Source organism: Tursiops truncatus, chromosome 6 (genome assembly GCF_011762595.2).
Source record: "Tursiops truncatus isolate mTurTru1 chromosome 6, mTurTru1.mat.Y, whole genome shotgun sequence".
NCBI lineage: Eukaryota > Metazoa > Chordata > Mammalia > Artiodactyla > Delphinidae > Tursiops > Tursiops truncatus.
The window spans coordinates 15,800,717-15,820,149 of record NC_047039.1 but is presented as its reverse complement, the minus strand read 5'-3'; the positions used below and the strand labels follow the sequence as shown (position 1 = coordinate 15,820,149).

The 19,433-nt window shown below is 44.5% G+C and overlaps 1 protein-coding gene across 2 annotated transcripts in view; it reads right to left on the bottom strand.

The window, feature by feature from the left end:
* Positions 1-19,433, bottom strand: part of PEBP4 (phosphatidylethanolamine binding protein 4) — a 213,738-nt gene that overhangs the window by 87,257 nt on the left and 107,048 nt on the right. For both annotated transcript variants that reach the window (XM_073805836.1, XM_033857669.2), the window contains one exon: positions 12,409-12,507. In XM_073805836.1, the coding sequence (XP_073661937.1) occupies positions 12,409-12,507 (99 nt within the window). The remainder of the gene's footprint in view (positions 1-12,408; positions 12,508-19,433) is intronic.

The following is a 19,433-nucleotide window of genomic DNA, read 5'->3' as shown; positions in this document are numbered from 1 at the left end:
GACACAACAGTGAGAGGCCCGCGTACCGCAAAAAAAAAAAAAAAAAAAACACAAAGTCGGGGCTTCCCTGGTGGCGCAGTGGTTGGGAGTCCGCCTGCCGATGCAGGGGACATGTGTTTGTGCCCCGGTCCGGGAGGATCCCACATGCTGCGGAGTGGCTAGGCCCGTGAGCCATGGCCACTGAGACTGCACGTCCAGAGCCTGTGGTCCGCAACGGGAGAGGCCACAACATTGAGAGGCCCGCGTAACGCTAAAACAATAAAAAATAAAATAAAATAAAAACACAAAGTCGGGCTTCCCTGGTGGCGCAGTGGTTGAGGGTCCGTCTGCCGATGCAGGGGACACGGGTTCGTGCTCCAGTCTGGGAGGATCCCGCTTGCCGCGGAGCGGCTGGGCCCGTGAGCCATGGCCGCTGAGCCTGCCCATCCGGAGCCTGTGCTCCGCAACTGGAGAGGCCACAGCAGTGAGAGGCCCGCGAACCGCAAAAAAAAAAAAAAAAAATTCACAAAGACATTTTCATCTTCCTGTTTAAAATCCTCCAACAGCACATGTGTCAAACTCCCTGCCCAGGCCTGGACACAGGTCTATTTATTTATTCATTTATTTTAAAAATTTTATTGAAGTATAGTTGATTTACAAAGTCGTGTTAATTTCTGCTGTACAGCAAAGTGACTCAGTTATACACACACACACACACATATATATGTGTATATATATATATATATACATTCTTTTTCATATTCTTTTCCACTATGGTTTAGCACAGGATATTGCACGTAGTTCCGTGTGCTCTACAGTAGGACCTTGTTGTTTATCCATCCTGTGTGTAATAGTTTGCATCTTGGTCAGTGTATTATTAACGGCCTTTGGGGCTCTGGCTCTGCCTGCCACACCACCCCCGTGGTGCCCCTGCCGAGCTGCACGCGGTGTCTTAACCCTTCTGTGTGTCTCAGGCCGCTATGGACCATGACTCGCCTGGGCCCCTCTCCCTAAGAAGCCTTTCTGTAACCTGCAAACACTTAGTTGCTTTATGGGAGTTAAGATCTCTAGACGAATGACACCTTCGAGGTCCAGAAAGAGCTGAGATTTACGATCACAGAGTCACTTTGAGAAACAGGAAGGGAAAATGTGGTTTCCTGTTGGTGAGTGTAATATCCATCCACATCAAAACCCCATAACAATTTAATAAGCAGATGGTCTGAGACAACAGAGGAAACACTGAACAGAGTCTGCATGGGCTCACTGAAAACAAGTCACTCCCGACCGCTCAGACTTCTTTGTTCATGAATGCAGTGGTCCAGTGGACCAGGAGAAAGCGCTAAGTAAGCACAGTACAGCTTGACCGACCAAGGCTTTAGACCAAGTCGATCATGGTAGCCTTGTGGGCAAAGATGGTTTCAATGACTATGGTGTTTGGTGGGTTTGTGGCTTAGTTAACAAACCGTTCCTGAAGAGCGTTAACTCATAAATTAGTGTCAACCTCCAGGGCAGTCCCTAGTGACATGCCATGGGAGTCTCCCATAGGCTCCACCTTGTTCAGTATCTTTATAGATAGCATGCTCACTGAATCTGTAGGGCACCCAAAGTTTCAAGGAACTGCTAATATGAAGGGTGACATAAAACAGTTAATTTTGGCAAATTTGGAAGGATGGGCCTGCATTGAAAAAAATTAAACTTAATAGGGATTAATCTCAAGTTCTATAGTTAGGTTCCAAATCAATTGCACAAGCACAGAATGGGGAAGATTTGGCCTAGCAGGAGTTCATGAAGGGAAAAGATGAGAGGAGTTTTCATTAACTTTTAAGCTAATTTTAAGCTAATAATAGAATGTCAAACCATAATGCAAGAGTTAAGAAAGTTAATATAATCTTAGATCCATCATAGAAGTAGAGGCTTTTAGATCATTGAAGATTATAAATTCCCTTTTTCTGCATCAGTCAGACCACCCTCTGTTCATTCATTCATTCATTCATTCCTTCAGCATGTGTTCAGCACATCTTAGGCCATGGGTTTCATTCAAGCACTGCAGATCAAATGTTTATAAAGTCAAATCCTTCCAGAGAAGAGTGCCTTGTGTAGTGAGGGGAGCAGAGAAGTAAATCAACGACTACAGTACAGAGTAGAGAGGGTTAGGATGGAGTTAAGTCCCAAGAACCATGGGAGAAGAGAAGGTGGGCAAGGGGGAAGGCTCCACAGAAGAGGTGACCCTCAAGCAGGGTAGAACCCACCAGGAGAAAGGAAAGGAAAGAAGGAAGGGAGGGAGGGAGGGAGGAAGAAAGGAAGGAAGGAAGGAAGGAAGGATGCATCTGCGATTGATAACCACTGCTGTGGGGCCTTGTTTACTTATCTCTGTCCTGAGACATTGAGAAGTCACTGAAGGCTTCAACTAGGGGAGTAACATGATCCTATTTCACTTTTAGAAACATCACCCATGAAGGAAAGATACTTTTGTAGGGGATGAGGTTATAGGAGGGGGATCCATTAGAAGTCTTCTGCAATAACTATCTAGGGAGGGGTGCTAAGGGCCTTAATTAGCTCAGCCATCTTGGCTTTTAATTCTATATTTACGGTTCTTTTTTTCTACCCCATTCAAATGTCTGAGCTTTTGGTTATTCTGTTCTCTTCCTGGAATGCAGTCTCTTATATCCTTTGACTTTTCCAGGCCTGCTCATAATTTAAGCCCCAGCACAACTCCTATCTCCACTGTGAAGTCGTCACAATATGATATCACCCCATCCAGCCATCTATTCACTTGCCCAGCCACTATCTATCCATCCATCCATCTATCCATCCATCCATCCATCCATCCTTTCCTTCATTCTTTTATCCATCCTTTCCTTCATGCCTTCATTCATTGATTCATTCAAAATTGACTGAGGGCCTTCTACGTTCTGGGCACTGGCTAAGTGCTCAGGATATGACACAGGTCTGCCCACTAGGGACTCATGGTCTAATAGGGAAAAGAGATTCATAAATAATAACAAACTCATATGACGAGGACGCTAGCAGAGGTTTGACTGAGTGTGGTAGGAGCCCAGGGTGGGACTGACTAACTCAGTCTGGGGGCGTCAGAGCAAGCTTTTCAGTGGAGGTGACATTTGAGCTGAGCCTTGAAGGAGGAGTAGCTGCCTCACTGTAAAGGGGAGAGTGATCTGAACTCTCACAGCTATTTGAGTCTAAAGGGCCCAGTTGAGTTGATGCTAACCCCCGTGAGTTCTACTCTCTGTTTCCTATACATTAGCCCTGTCTTTCCAACTGGGGAGCAGGAAAAACACATTTTAAATCCACCTAACATTTATTCATCCAATTATCTATCTATCTATCTATGCATCTATCATCTATCTGTCATGTGTGTCTTACATTATTATTTTTTAATAGCCGCAGTGCTGAACACAGTGCGGGTTAAACAGTTGGTCCCAGCACTTCCTGGTTAAGTCCTTTGCCTGTGATGGCTCTTTTCCCTTAAGGTCTTTTAAGTGATAATCATGTGGACAGTTCATTCTCCAGCCAGGCCCTTTTCTACCTCTTGGGAGTGACATAAGCTCTTTACTGCCAAAGGCTCAACTTCCTAAGTTTCCTGTGGAGGATTTTCGGTGATAGTAGGTGGAAGGAGTAGAGAACCAGCAAGTAGGTAGCGCCTACTAAGTGCCAGGTGCTGGGTATTTTACACATTTTAACTCATTGTGTCCTCACAACATTCCTGCGAGTTTGATGCTAGTGTCCTCTTTTTTTTTTTTTTTTGGACAAATGATAGTTTTTGCATACATGCCTATGTGGCTTATAAAATTCTTTTTTTTTTGCTAGTGTCCTCTTTAACAGTTGAGGGAACAGACTCAGAGTGGTGAATAATTTGGAATAATTTGCTCACAGTTAAGTCGGAGCAGGTGCCTCCCAGATCCATTCTCTAAGGCCCAGGGTCAGAGCTGTGCTACGGCTGAGGTGGGCATGGCCAACAACGGAGGTGAAGGGTAGGGGGCCAGGAACCTCAAACCGCACTGCTCACACCAGCACCGCTGCCCCTTAGCAGCCACGCCTGGCCCTGACATAAGCTGTCACAGGGACCAGGCCTGGGTAGCAGGGGGTGGAACCTACCTAAACTCTAGAGACCTAACGTGGTGTCATGATAGTGTGTGCAGGCTCTGCGTTCAAATCCCAGTCAGTCACTCACCAGCTGTGGGGTCCTGGACAGTCACTTAACCCCTCTAGGCGTTAATTTTCTTGTCTAGATGACCTTCCTCTTTGGGCTTTTGTGAGGATGAAATGAGAAATTCATGAAAGCACAGTGCCCAGCACGACATGCTAAGTGTGCAAATATTTTATCTTCTTTTCTCTCTTCCTCTTCCCTTTCCTTTTTCTCCTTCTTTTTATTCTTCCTTCTTTAATCATTATTGTTGTTAACATGTTATAAGGATATAAGTTCTAAGAGGAGTATCTCCACCCAGGAGGGGAAATATGGCAGGTGGAAACACTGTAGACACCAAGGGGCACACCTTACAGGTCATCTGCTCTACCTCCTGTGTGTGGGGGGATTGGGGGGGAACATTCCTGGGTCACCCGTGACAAAGTACCTTCAGTGCTAAGTACTCCCTCCAGTGCGGAGTACATGCTCAGTTCTTAGGCAGTTCCAAATCTTAGAAAGTTCTTTCTTATATGGAGTCCAAACTGACTTCCATGTAAATTTCACACACTGGTTCTAATTCTCCCCAGTAGAGCACAGCAGGACTTCCCTGTTTTCCAATTCAATTTCTTCAAATTTTAAAAGAAACCTTTAAAGGATCCTGGAAGTCGGTTCTCACGGCTTCCCTTGGTGGTTCCAACAGGGCAGCCATCCCTGCTCTCCTGCTGTGGTTTCTACAGAGCCTCACCCTTCTGGTTGTTTCGTTCATGGTGTTTGCTGCCTTTCTTAAAATACTGTGGCCAGAACAAAAGACAGTATTCCAGGTGTGGTACCAGCCATGCGCACCCACAGGACCTTCCTAGGATCAAGGAAGTATCACCATGTCGAATATGCTGCCACTGGCGCCCTTTGTCTCTGCCTCAGCACATGTGCTCGGGGTGGGGGGCTGGGGCCCAGGGGACAGTGACGAGCCCAGGTTTCTCATGGCAGGGCAGGGGGTGGGCCTGGACGTCTGGTCTCAGCCTCATCCATCTTACAGCTTTGGGGCATCTACGGGTGTGTGTGCTCGAATGAGGGGTAGGAGTGTGTGTGTGTGTGTGTGTGTGTGTGTGACAGAGAGAAAGGGAGAGAGAGAGAGAAAGGAAGAGTTTTCTGCCTGATCCAGGAATGCTCCTGGATGGCAGAATTGGTTTCCATAACGACTTTCTGATATAAACATATTTGATAAAAATAAGTTAACTGCGGAGCTGTGGTGGAGCACAGATTCTCAGAGTGCAGAGAGAGGGAGAGAGAGAGAGAGAGAGATGGGGGAGAGAGAGAGGGAGAGAGAGGGCTCTTCAAAGAACAGCATTTCCCTTTTTTGCACTCCTCCCGGTCAGTCTCCCTATACACACCTTCCATAAATCACCTAAAAAGCTTTGTTTCCCATATTCCTGTATATCCTGGCCCCCTTCCTGCCTGTGCACATAATATTCATGTTCTCTCTCCCCCTTTCTCCTTAGTTACCTGAAGCACTACAGTATGTATGGGATAATATGATAAATTCATTTCCAATTCACTGCATTATCCCTTGAATATTTTAATGACTCATTGAATGGAGTAAAAAAAGCTGTTTCAAATGAACAATTATGCTGCATTAGTCTAAGGGTTGATTATATTTAAACAGTGCTCACATGGATAACAGGACACAGCGACCTCGGCATCCGAGAGCTAATTTGGCTCTTATCGCCAAATAATTTTACACTGCAAATTACCATGAAAACCTAAAGGGCTTTAAAAACATTCATCAAAAGATAATATTCCACTTTGTAGCAACATTTTATTTAAATTATTTTGAACGGGAGCGAAGGCATCTCTGTGGCGGGACAATGACAGCCAAGTGGGGATAGTGAGAGATAAGGAAATGGTGAGGGGTGCTGGGTTGGGTTAAAAATAAAGGTGGGAAGCGTTGGGGTCCTGACAGTGGGAGACACATCATAGGCCTGACTGGCACTTGCAGCCCAGCCCTGTGTGCCGGCTGTCATCTGGGGTGACTCCAGGGGACCCTGATCTGGACCAGGGGGTCACAGGGCAATTCCCAGAGGCTGAATGATGGGGCAGACCCCCTTTCCCCCAACTACTTCTCCCACCAAAGTAAGTCTGGGTCAGGTTGGTGCCTCCAGGCTAGGCCTGGATCCATCTAGACTCCAGAGGCAAAAGGATGAGCTACTTTTGGGACTTCCCTGGTGGTCCAGTGGTTAAGAATCTGTCTTGCAATGCAGGGGACTCCGGTTCTATCCCTGGTCGGGGAACTGAGGTCCTACATGCCACGGGGCAACTAAGCCTGCATACCGCAACTACTGAACCTGCGCGTTTCACAAGTAGGCACCCCACAACTAGAGAGAAGCCCGCGTGTCGCAACGAAAGAAAGATCCTGCGTGCCGCAACTAAGACCCGACGCAGCCAAAAATAAATAAATAAATAAAAATGAAAATAATAATAATAAAAAAGGATGAGCTGCTTTCACCACATGGTTTGTGTGTTGGGGCCTAGAGTTGCCTAGAGTTCTTACTTTGCAAAACGTGAGTCCAACAGCCTAAGGAAAGTTGTTAAATCATAAGTAGCTGCTGTGGTCAGATCTCAGAGTTGGGGCAGTGGGAGAGAGAGTCACATTGACCAAGGCCCTACTCTTCTGTTCTGTGCCACGACCCTTAAACTCATCGAACATTGGGAAATAGATATTATTATCATGCCCATTTTAAGGATGAAGAAACTGAGGCTCAGAGATTCCCAACTGGAAGTGGCAGAGCCTGGAGCCTCCCTCAGTTCATCTGGGTGTCCACGTACACACCTGGTTTATAACCAGGGCCTCTGCATTGCCCCCATCATCAAACGCTCTTTAGGGCTCCTGGATCCAAACCGACATGCCCTTAGGGAGCATATGCCATGCGTTGCAGGTGTTTATTACTTAAAATGGACCCTCACAGGGCAGGGCAAAGCGTGCATGGGCATGTGCACAAATAACAGCAGCAAAACTAAAAATACAGGTCTAAAGAAAGAAAGGAATTAATGAATCCTATTTCCTCGGTCTGACCTCTTCATCTGAACATGTGGTCCTGATGAAGACTGTTTATGCTTCTTCTGTTTACTTATTTATTCTTCTTCTGTTTATTCTTGCTTTGGAGCATACAGAAAATCGGATTATATAATTATATATATATTTAAATTTTTTTTTTTTTTTTTTTTTTTTTTTTTTGCGGTACGCGGGCCTCTCACTGTCGTGGCCTCTCCCATTGCGGAGCACAGGCTCCGGACGCGCAGGCTCAGTGGCCATGGCTCACGGGCCCAGCCGCTCCACGGCACGTGGGATCTTCCCGGACCGGGGCACGAACCCGTGTCCCCTGCATCGGCAGGCAGACTCTCAACCACTGCGCCACCAGGGAAGCCCTATATTTAAATTTTTATTGGATCTGCTGCTCGATTGATTAGGAGCGAGGATAAATTTGCCCCTTTATATAGTGCTTTTCTCTAGGGAGGCTTCTCCTTGCTGCATATGTAATTTCCCTTTTCCCGTCTCAATCCTGAAGAGCAAGGATTTGTGTCAGTTTTACAGACAAGAAGCCACGATTTCAGAGAGGTCAAGTAACTTGCCTGAGATCTCTCAGCAGTGGGACCAATAATTCCAACACAAGAGTCCTGACACGTGCTAATCACCCAGCTGGAAAGCAAGGGGCTATGATCCCAGCTCTGTTTATTGGGTTACCCATTTATCTTATTCACCGAACATACTAAGAGGTCCTCTAAAAAAACACCTCTCATTATGGAAAAATCCAATGCTATAGAAGAGTAGACAGAATAATGAGCCCTTAAGGTCCTTTTAATTCAGCCCAGAATTGCTTGCACTTACAGCTGCCAAAGGTTGAGGGCACTGAATGAAAGGGAAACATGAACTTGCCGTTTCCTTTTCTTTCTTAAAACAAAAAAGATATTCAGGACAAATTTTAGAATCATTGACGGTTTCTAGGAAGATTTTCTTTTTTGGAAGAAAAAAGGTACCCTTGTCTCCTTAATTGTTCTTGGTGTTCTTTGTCACCAATCATGACAGTCTTTGTGGAAAGTATTAATATACCATCTTCCTGTGTTCAATATTCCCATTAACAATAAAAAACGTAATGAAAATATCTGCATGAAAAGCCCTGAGCGCTAATTTCAGAGACAAATAGAAGATGAACCACCAATAAGCATTTCTTCTGAAATGAATGATGCAAATTAATTGATATCTTAATTAGGCTTTAGCATGAAGATTATTAATTAGATTGAATTAGAACTGAAAGCATCTTAAAGGAAAAGCTGGGGATGTGGCACTGGGGGGAAGGAAAGATGTTATGTGTCAACGTTCTGTTCGAAATCTTTTTCGCTCAATGAGAGACTATCAAAGAGGGGACCCAGAAAGACAGCACGCTTTATTTATCAGTCCCTGCCTGCCGTGGTCTGGCCAGGTTTGGGGACTAAAGTCTAGTCTTCTCCCTGAGTGAATGAGAACCCACAGGTATAGGGAGTTCCGGCCCCAGCCAGCTCCTGGTGCCCTCATAACCCTACCCGCAAGCTGCAGCCTCCTTCCTCTACCCTCCTAGAGTAGAAGCCCTCAGAGTGCAGGGAGTCCCCCTATTTTGTTTGTGTTTGTAACCCCAGTGCTAGTGCAGGGTCTGACTTTGAGCAATCATGATAACATCACAGCAAACAGTTACATAGAACTTTCTATGTGTTCTGGGTCCTGTTCTAAACACTTAAGAAAACTCATTTAAGCATCAATAACAACAGTGTGAGGCAGGGACTATTGGGATTCCCACTTTACAAGCGAGCAAATTGAGACACAGGTTGAGCAACTCCCCTCCACCCACCCCCACCCAACCCAAATCACAAAGCTAATACTGGTGGATTCAGATTCGAACCACAAGTCTGGGTCCAGTTTCCTCACCCTGAAACACTATGCCGTAACAAATAATGGTCAATCCACACTTGTTGAATGACATGAACAAGGGTGCCATGAACGCCTGGTCCCTCCTGATGGACTTCTCTCTAGCTCCTAGTTTTTATTTAAGGACTAGAGCTTTACCCTACTCTGTCCTAGACCCCACCAGTCTCTCACTGGGGGCTGCAAATGTTTCACATATTCCTAAGGACTGGTTTATACTCTGTTTCAACCTGGACAGGCAGTCCAAAAACTGTCCCTACTGAGGGGCTCCCATGGCCATGGGGCAGCCCACCACCCAATTAGGCCTGAGTCCCTAATAACACGGCCAGCCTAGGTTCCACCAAGTTTGCCTCTGTGGCCATTGTGAATCGCAGGGCCACTGTCATTCTATATCTGCCGTGACTTCATGGCATGCCTTATTGCTTAGGTCGCTTGCTGTTGAGGGTTATGATAATATGTAGGGTTTGCTTTTATGGCGGGGGTGGGGAATCCAAGATAGTTATCAACATTCCCTGGGGAGGTTCCCTGGAAGCATCAACCTGTAAAAGGTAACCAGGAACAGAGCCCTGGGATGACAGGGGCTCTGTTTCTGATTATGCATACCATTTTACAGAAAGGGCACCATGACGTGCCCCTCGCCACAGTGGAGTTGATGAGAGAGATGTGGTGTGAAGCCTAACCACGTGGGATGGTGGTTTGGAGTTCGGTCGCCTGGATTGAAGACCCACCTCTACAACCCCCTCGCTGAGAGACCGCATCATTCGATCTCACCAGGCTTTGTTTCCCCATCTGTAAAATGGGGATAATGCCTGGTTCACAAAGTGATTGCAAGGATTAAAAGGAAATTGTGCAAATTGCTTCACAGATAGGTGATATTAACAACAACCCAGGCATTCTGAATCTGCCGTCTTCCTTCCAGCTGCTAAACCCCTCCTGGATGCCTGTTGAATGCGGATGCCCTGTTCTCTCCGGACTGACCCAAGTGGTGCCCAGGAATCTGCATTTTAACAAGCTTGCCAGCAGATACGAACGTGCTCTAACGTTGGGGACTGACAGCTATCACCAATACACAGGAGGTACTTCTGGGTTTGGTTAGAGCCCTCTCTTCCTTTGGCCGTGGTCCACAGCCTGAGACCTACACTGGCCTGGTTTTTCTACTGGCTGTGCAGCTGGCAGAACGCGGGGGCCGGCGGGCAGGCCGAGTGGACATAGCTGGGGAGAGCTGCTGCTTCCTGCTGGACCCTTGCATCAGGGCAAGTGGGTGAAAACGCGGCGGAAACCCAAGCTTCCTCCGGCCTGAGCGGGAAAGCTGAGGGCCGCACCCGGGCAGGTGGCCGTGGTAAGCTCTGTGGCTTAGTGGTCTCGCCGGCCAGCTGCCACCTGCCACCTGTTCTGCTTCTAAGCTGGGCTGCTGGGGCTAAACCCATGTTGGCATCACAAGGCTTGTGCGAGAGAACTGTCCTGGCCTGTATTGGGGGAGGGGAGACTTCAGGCTTGGAAGAGAGGAAGCCTCATGGCTCCAAGGCCCCTTCTACTCTGAAATGATTCCATGCACATTCCATTTCATTCCAGTTTCTGAAATTGGGACTCAGAATTGCCCAGTAGAACCTTCTTACAGGCAGCCCTGTGCAGGGGGGCAGACTGTAAATATGATGACCAGAGCAGTATTCTTTTCTTGAGAGTTTCACCCCCTTGTGGCCACCTTGTGCCTGTGCTCTAATTTGGGGCAGGATCCAGGATCTTTCCCTTTTGTGCTCTCAGCTCCCCTCCCTCCACTAAGTCAGGTCTCTCCCCCAGCTCTTCCCTTTCGCATATTTATGGTGTTTCCAAGGCTCTCCATGAGGCCGAGAGGGCGCTTGGCCAGGGAAGGGTGATGGAGCAATGACCCTACTTTCCCTCAACAGCCCGGCTCGGCCTCTGTCCCAGAAGCTGCTGCCGCAAGTCTCCCTGGAGGGAGCCCCTACTTAGGCCGTAGCCAGGGCTATCCCTGAAAACAGGCTGCTCCCCTGAGCGTCCTATGAAGGGCCTATGGTCACTGGGAGGGGGTTGGTTGCCAGGGTAACCCGTCACACACCACCACGTCCCCACTCCAGTGGTTGTGAGAGCCCAGACTTGCCAGGAGAGTCAATAGCTAGTTCAGACCAGTACCCCTTCCTCTGCCCCGTAGCTCTAGAAGGAAAAACACAAAGTCCTTATAGTTGTGGTACGTGCTGTGTTTTACAGAGTGCTCTTAGGACACTCTAACTGGATGATCACGACAACCACATAGCAGAGGTAACACGGTTCCCACCTTACAGATAAAGACAAAACACAGAGAGACTCCATGACATGGTGGAGAACATTGAGGTGGGAACCAGCCCAGCCTGGATCCAAACGTAGTCTTTCTAGGTCTGGGTTCCCACTGTCTTACAGGGTTGGTGCCTTTGCACATGTGGCGCAAAGGCCACCGGCAGGCTTTCTAGGCACAAGATGCGTGGATGCCTGATGCTAGTGTGGATTTTCCCAAAATGCACTGCCACATGCTCGTGAACAAAAGATTCAACAGTCAAGTGAGGTTGGAAAATAAATGCATGTTATATAATGCATACTAGGATATTAAAAGCTCTAAAAGGCCCTTCAGTGAGGGATGGGATTAATACATTTTAACCCAGAGTCCCCGAAACTTGCCTGGCAATGGAGCCTTTTGGTTTTTTGTTTTTTCACCTAATGCCCATTAACAAGCCACCAAATCTGCATCCCTCAGACCTACTCTGGAAAGGCTGAGCCGGGCTCCTTCGTCATTATGGTTGACGACAAAAGGACAAAAATGAGGGGAGGCCACTTGTTTCTGTACAAAGAAAAAGAGATCGCCATGCCTCCTCCATGCCCCTTGGCCCATCAGCAGGAGACGCTGCAAGAGTCCCCTGCCACCGGGACTGCACAGAATCACCTGGTGCCCCCAAAATCCAGGCCCCTGGCAGTGGTGTGCTGGAGCAATTGCTACATTTTCAGAAAATTTGTCATTCACTCATTAAATCGTTAACTTGAAATTGGCCACGGTGGGAGTCTTTCTTTACACTACAGAAATCAGCAAACACTACAAATGGGGGCTTTCTTCCCACTTATCCTGAGATAAGGATATCCTGATCCTGTGTATCACTGATCCTGGGTCATTTTCTGAAATTATTAGAAAACATGGGCGAGCCTGTGACAGCTGGGCGCTGGGGGCAACCTGACACGGAAGTCCTTGCTCATCAGAGTCCCCAGCCCTCTTGAATGAGAGCTGAGAACTGTGCAGAATGATAATCCTCCAGCCTCACTCGCCAGTGAATCAGAAAGTGCCTTCTGGCCGGCTTACCTTGATATCTGTCACCAGCCAGTGTCTCCAGAATCGAGCTTTGGGAGAAGACCTGCTGGGGGCATCTGGATCCACCATCACCAGGATGTAGGCTGCACCCTGTAACACATTACCAGAAAGAAGTGTAGCATCGTGGCTAGAATTTGGAAAGGAAATCTATAAGGTGCAGACTCTCCTTTTACCTCAATTCCAGCTGAGAGTGGCTGACCAACACCTAAAGCTTCCTACTCGATTCATCCCTGTTCTCATGACATTCCTCTTGTGTCACATGCTTATTCTCAGAGAAATGAAGTCTATCAAGTAGGCAGCTTAATAGCTTGGCTTTCCCTTTATAAAGAAGAATAAATCAAACAAGCATATTTACTCGGCACCTAGAAGTCTGTAACATCATGCCAGGAGAAGTGGAGGAAACAAAGAAACCTAAAACAGGGCTTCTCTCAGGAAGCTCACAGTGTGGTTGGAGCGACTTGTCCATTAACTCAGCAAATACTGGAGAGCTTACTCCATGTCAGGAACTGTACTGATTGCAAGGAATGCTCAGATTCATTTATCTCTTCAATAAGCATTTACTCAACACCTATTATGTGCCAGAAACTGTTTTAGGTGCTGGGAATCCAACAGAGAACAAGCAGGTGTGACCCATACTTTCAGGAAGATTTTACTCTAGGTAAGAGACACAGATTAAAAAGAAAGAAAAAAAAAGAGCAGAAGCAAGAAGAGCTACAATCCTGCAGCCTGTGGAACAAAAAACACATTCACAGAAAGATAGACAAGATGAAAAGGCAGAGGGCTATGTACCAGATGAAGGAACAAGATAAAACCCCAGAAAAACAACTAAATGAAATGGAGATAGACAACCTTCCAGAAAAAGAATTCAGAATAATGAGAGTGAAGATGATCCAGGGCCTCGGAAAAAGAATGGAGGCAAAGATCGAGAAGATGCAAGAAATGTTTAACAAAGACCTAGAAGAATTAAAGAAAAAACAAACAGAGATGAACAATACAATAACTGAAATGAAAAATACACTAGAAGGAATCAATAGCAGAATAACTGAGGCAGAAGAATGGATAAGTGACCTGGAAGACAGAAGGATGGAATTCACTGCTGCAGAACAGAATAAAGAAAAAAGAATGAAAAGAAATGAAGACCGCTTAAGAGGCCTCTGGAACAACATTAAATGCAACAACATTCACATTATAGGGGTTCCAGAAGGAGGAGAGAGAGAGAAAGGACCCAAGAAAATATTTGAAGAGATTATAGATGAAAACTTCCCTAACATGGGAAAGGAAATAGCCACCCAAGTCCAGGAAGCACAGAGAGTCCCATACAGGATAAACCCAAGGAGAAACATGCCGAGACACATAGTAATCAAATTGGCAAAAATTAAAGACAAAGAAAAATTATTAAATGCAGCAAGGGAAAAATGACAAATAACATAGAAGGGAACTCCCATAAGGTTAACAGCTGATTTCTCTGCAGAAACTCTACGAGCCAGAAGGGAGTGGCATGATGTACTTAAAGTGATGAAAGGGAAGAAACTACAACCAAGATTACTCGACCCAGCAAGGATCTCGTTCACATTTGATGGAGAAATCAAAAGCTGTACAGACAAGCAAAAGCTAAGAGAATTCAGCACCACCAAACCAGCTCTACAACAAACGCTAAAGGAATTTCTTTAAGTGGGAAACACAATAGAAGAAAAGGACCTACAAAAACAAACCCAAAACAATTAAGAAAATGGTCATAGGAACATACATATCGATAATTACCTTAAACGTGAATGGATTCAATGCTCCAACCAAAAGACACAGGCTTGCTGAATGGATACAAAAACAAGACCCATATATATGCTGTCTACAAGAGACCCACTTCAGACCTAGGGACACATACAGACTGAAAGTGAGGGGATGGAAAAAGATATTCCATGCAAATGGAAATCAAAAGAAAGTTGGAGCAACAATACTCATATCAGATAAAATAGACTTAAAAATAAAGAATGTTACAAGAGACAAGGAAGGACACTACATAATGATCAAGGGATCAATCCAAGAAGAAGATATAACAATTATAAATATAAATGCACCCAACACAGGGCACCTCAATACATAAGGCAACTGCTAACAGCTCGAAAAGAGGAAATCGACAGTAACACAGTAATAGTGGGGGACTGTAACACCTCACTTACACCAATGGACAGACCATCCAAAATGAAAATAAATAAGGAAACAGAAGCTTTAAATGACACAATAGACCAGATAGATTTCATTGATATTTACAGGACATTCTATCCAGAAACAGCAGATTACACTTTCTTCTCAAGTGCACATGGAACATTCTCCAGGATAGATCACATCTTGGGTCACAAATCAAGCCTCAGTAAATTTAAGAAAATTGAAACCATATCAGCATCTTTTCTGACCACAGCGTTATGAAATTAGAAATGAATTACAGGGAAAAAAACACAAACACGTGGAGGCTAAACACTACGTTACTAAATAACCAAGAGATCACTGAAAAAATCAAAGAGAATATCAGAAAATACCTAGAGACAAATGACAATGAAAACATGAGGATCCAAAACCTATGGGATGCAGCAAAAGCAGTACTAAGAGGGAAGTTAATAGCTATACAAGCCTACCTCAAGAAACAAGAAAAATCTCAACTAACCAGTCTAACCTTACACCAAAAGGAACTAGAGAAAGAAGAACAAACAAAACACAAAGTGAGCAGAAGGAAAGAATCATGAAGATCAGAGCAGAAATAAATGAAATAGAAACAAAGAAAACAATAGCAAAGATCTATAAAACTAAAAGCTGGTTCTTTGAGAAGATTAACAAAATTGATAAACCATTAGCCAGACTCATCAAGAAAATGAGGGAGAGGACTCAAATCAATAAAATTAGAAACGAAAAAGGAGAAGTTACAACAGACACCACAGAAATACAAAGCATCCTAAGAGACTAATACAAGCAACTCTATGCCAATAAAATGGACAACCTGGAAGCAATGGACAAATTCTTAGAAAGGTATAACCTTCCAAGACTGGACCAGGAAGAAATACAAAATATGAACAGACCAATCACAAGTAATGAAATTGAAACTGTGACAAAATCTTCCAACAAACAAAAGTCCAGGACCAGATGGCTTCACATGTTAATTCTATCAAACACTTAGAGAAGAGCTAACACCCATCCTTCTCAAACTCTTCCGAAAAATTGCAGAGGAAGGAACACTCCCAAACTCATTTTATGAGGCCACCATCACCCTGATACCAAAACCAGACAAAGATACTACAAAAAAAGAAAATTACAGACCAATATCACTGATGAATATAGATGCAAAAATCCTCAACAAAGTACTAGCAAACAGAATCCAGCATCACATTAAAGGGATCATACAACATGATCAGGTGGGTTTTATCCCAGGGATGCAAGGATTCTTCAATATATGCAAATCAATCAATGTGATACACCATATTAACAAATTGAAGAATAAAAACCATATGCTCATCTCAGTAGATGCAGAAAAAGCTTTTGACAAAATTCAACACCCATTTATGATAAAAACTCCCCAGAAAGTGGGTACAGAGGGAACCTACCTCAATATAATAAAGTCTATATACAACAAACCCATAGCAAACATCATTCTCAATGGTGAAAAACTGAAAGCATTTCCTCTAAGATCAGGAACAAGGCAAGGATGTCCACTCTCACCACTATCATTCAACATAGTTTTGGAAGTCCTAGCCACGGCAATCAGAGAAGAAAAAGAAATAAAAGGAATATAATTTGGAAAAGAAGAAGTAAAATTGTCACTGTTTGCAGATGACATGATACTATACATAGAGAATCCTAAAGATGCCACCAGAAAACTACTAGACCTAATCAATGAATTTGGTAAAGTAGCAGGATAAAAAATTAATGCACAGAAATCTCTTGCATTCCTATACACTAATGATGAAAACTCTGAAAGAGAAATTAAGGAAACACTCCCATTTACCATTGCAATAAAAAGAATAAAATACCTAGAAATAAACCTACCTAGGGAGAAAAAAGACCTGTATGCAGAAAACTGTAAGACACTGATGAAAGAAATTAAAGATGATACAAACAGATGGAGAGATATACCATGTTCTTGGATTGGAAGAATCAATATTGTGAAAATGACTATACTACCCAAAGCAATCTACAGATTCAATGCAATTGCTATCAAATTACCAATGGCATTTTTTACGGAACTAGAACAAAAAAATCTTAAAATGTGTATGGAGACACAAAAGACCCCGAATTGTCAAAGCACTCTTGAGGGAAAAAAACAGAGCTGGAGGAATCAGACTCCCTGACTTCACACTATACTACAAAGCTACAGTAATCAAGACAATAGGGTACTGGCACAAAAACAGAAACATAGATCAATGGAACAAGATAGAAAGCCCAGAGATAAACCCACGCACCTATGGTCAACTAATCTATGACAAAGGAGGCACGGATATACAATGGAGAAAAGACAGTCTCTTCAATAAGTGGTGCTGGGAAAACTGGACAGCTACATGTAAAAGAATGAAATTAGAACACTCCCTAACACCACACACAAAAATAAACTCAAATTGGATTAAAGACCTAAATGTAAGGCCAGACACCATCAAACTCTTAGAGGAAAACATAGGCAGAACACTCTATGACATAAATCACAGCAAGATCCTTTTGACCCACCTCCTAGAGAAATGGAAATAAAAACAAAAATAAACAAATGGGACCTAATGAAACTTAAAAGCTTTTGCAAAGCAAAGGAAACCATAACCAAGACCAAAAGACAACCCTCAGAATGGGAGAAAATATTTGCAAATGAATCAATGGACAAAGGATTAATCTCCAAAATATATAAACAGCTCATGCAGCTCAATATTAAAAAAACAAACAACCCAATCCAAAAATGGGCAGAAGACCTAAATAGACATTTCTCCATAGAAGACATACAGATGGCCAAGAAGCACATGAAAAGCTGCTCAACATCACTAATTATTAGAGAAATGCAAATCAAAACTACGATGAGGTGTCACCTCACACCAGTTAGAGTTGGCATCATCAACAAGTCTACAAACAGCAAATGCTGGAGAGGGTGTGGAGAAAAGGAAACCCTCTTGCACTGTTGGTGGGAATGTAAATTGAGACAGCCACTATGGAGAACAGTATGGAGGTTCGTTAAAAAGCTAAAAATAGAATTACCATATGATCCAGCAATCCCACTACTGGGCATATACCCAGAGAAAACCATAATTCAAAAAGACACATGCACCCCAATATTCATTGCAGCACTATTTACAATAGCCAGGTCATGGAAGCAACCTAAATGCCCATCAACAGGTGAATGGATAAAGAAGATGTGGTACATATTTACAATAGAATATTACTCAGCCATAAAAAGGAACGAAATTGGGTCATTTGTTGAGACGTGGATGGATCTAGAGACTGTCATACAGAGTGAAGTAAGTCAGAAAGAGAAGAACAAATATCGTATATTAACGCATGTATATGGAACCTAGAAAAATGGTACAGATGAACCGGTTTGCAGGGCAGAAGCTGAGACACAGATGTAGAGAACAAACCTATGGACACCACTGGGGGAAAGCTGCGGGGAGGCGGTGATGGTGTGATGAATTGGGCGATTGGGATTGACGTGTATACACTGATGTGTATAAAATTGATGACTTGTAAGAACCTGCTGTATAAAAAAATAAATAAAATAAAATTCAAAAAAACCCAAACAACAACAAAACCCAAGGAAGTGCCAACTTGGGATTAGTTCTATGATTAAAATAAAATAGGATGGGGTTGGAGGAAGTAAGCGTCCCAAGAAGGGGAAACAACTGCTGCAAAGGCCTTCAGGCGGGAACGAGTGAGGGTTTGAGGAGCAGAAAGAATGCCATGTGGCTAGAGGCAAGCAAGGGGAGGGGACAGGGCAGGGTTGGAGAGATGAGTGGGGACCCGGCCTCAGAAGGCTTTGCGGACCTTGGTGAGGAGGGGGTTTTATTCTAAGTGCAACGCAGAACTACTGGAGGGTTTGTTTGTTTGTTTGTTTGCTTTTGTTTTTAAGCCAGGAGAGTGATATGCTCTGATTTACATTGTTAAATAGTTGTCATGGTGGCTGGGTGGAGAGTGAATGGTCGGCAGGAGGCAAGAGAGGAGGCTATTGCAGTGATAAAGGGCAGGATGATGGCATTTTGGACTAGAATGGTAGCAACGGAGACAGAAGCCAGTAGATGGATCGGGGAAGTATTTTTAGAGAGCATCAGTGGGATTTGCTGATGGACTGGACTGTAGGGCAGGGAGGAGGGGGTAGGGAAAGAGAAATCGAGGATGACTCGGGGTTTTGGCTAGAACAACCGGGTGAACGGTGCCACGTAACATCATGGAGAAGACTTGGAAAGGAGAATGTTTGAAGGGGGATATTGAGAGTTCTATTTTGGACATGTTACATTTGAAACACCTCTTAAAGACAAGCAAGTATCAGAGTCAAGAGTTTGGAGGAGAGATCAGGACTGGATATATAATATTTGGAGTCACTGACTCCCAAGGACCAAAGATGGCCCCTAAATCCAGAGAATAATGAGATGATTCATGGAGAGATTAGACATGGGGAAGAAAAGAGGTCTCGTGAGTGAACTCTAGAACATGCTAAGGAGGAGAGGAGGAGAGGAGAGGTGGATCTAGCAAAGGAGACTGTAGCCAGGGAGGCAGGGGAGCCACCTGAAGCGTAGGTATCGTGAAAGCCGAGACAGAAAGTGTGTCCAGGAGGAGGAAGTGGTCAGCTGTGTCGAATGCTGCTGAAAGGCGGAGCAAGATGAGGACACAGATGTGACAATGTGACCTGACAACATGGAGATCCCTTGTTTTCTTGGCAAGACCAGTGTCAGTGGAGTAGTAAGGACTGATGTTTGATTGGAATAGGAGATGGGATGCGAGGAACTGAAAATAGTTATTAAAGATGATAGGGCTTCCCTGGTGGCGCAGTGAGAGTCCGCCTG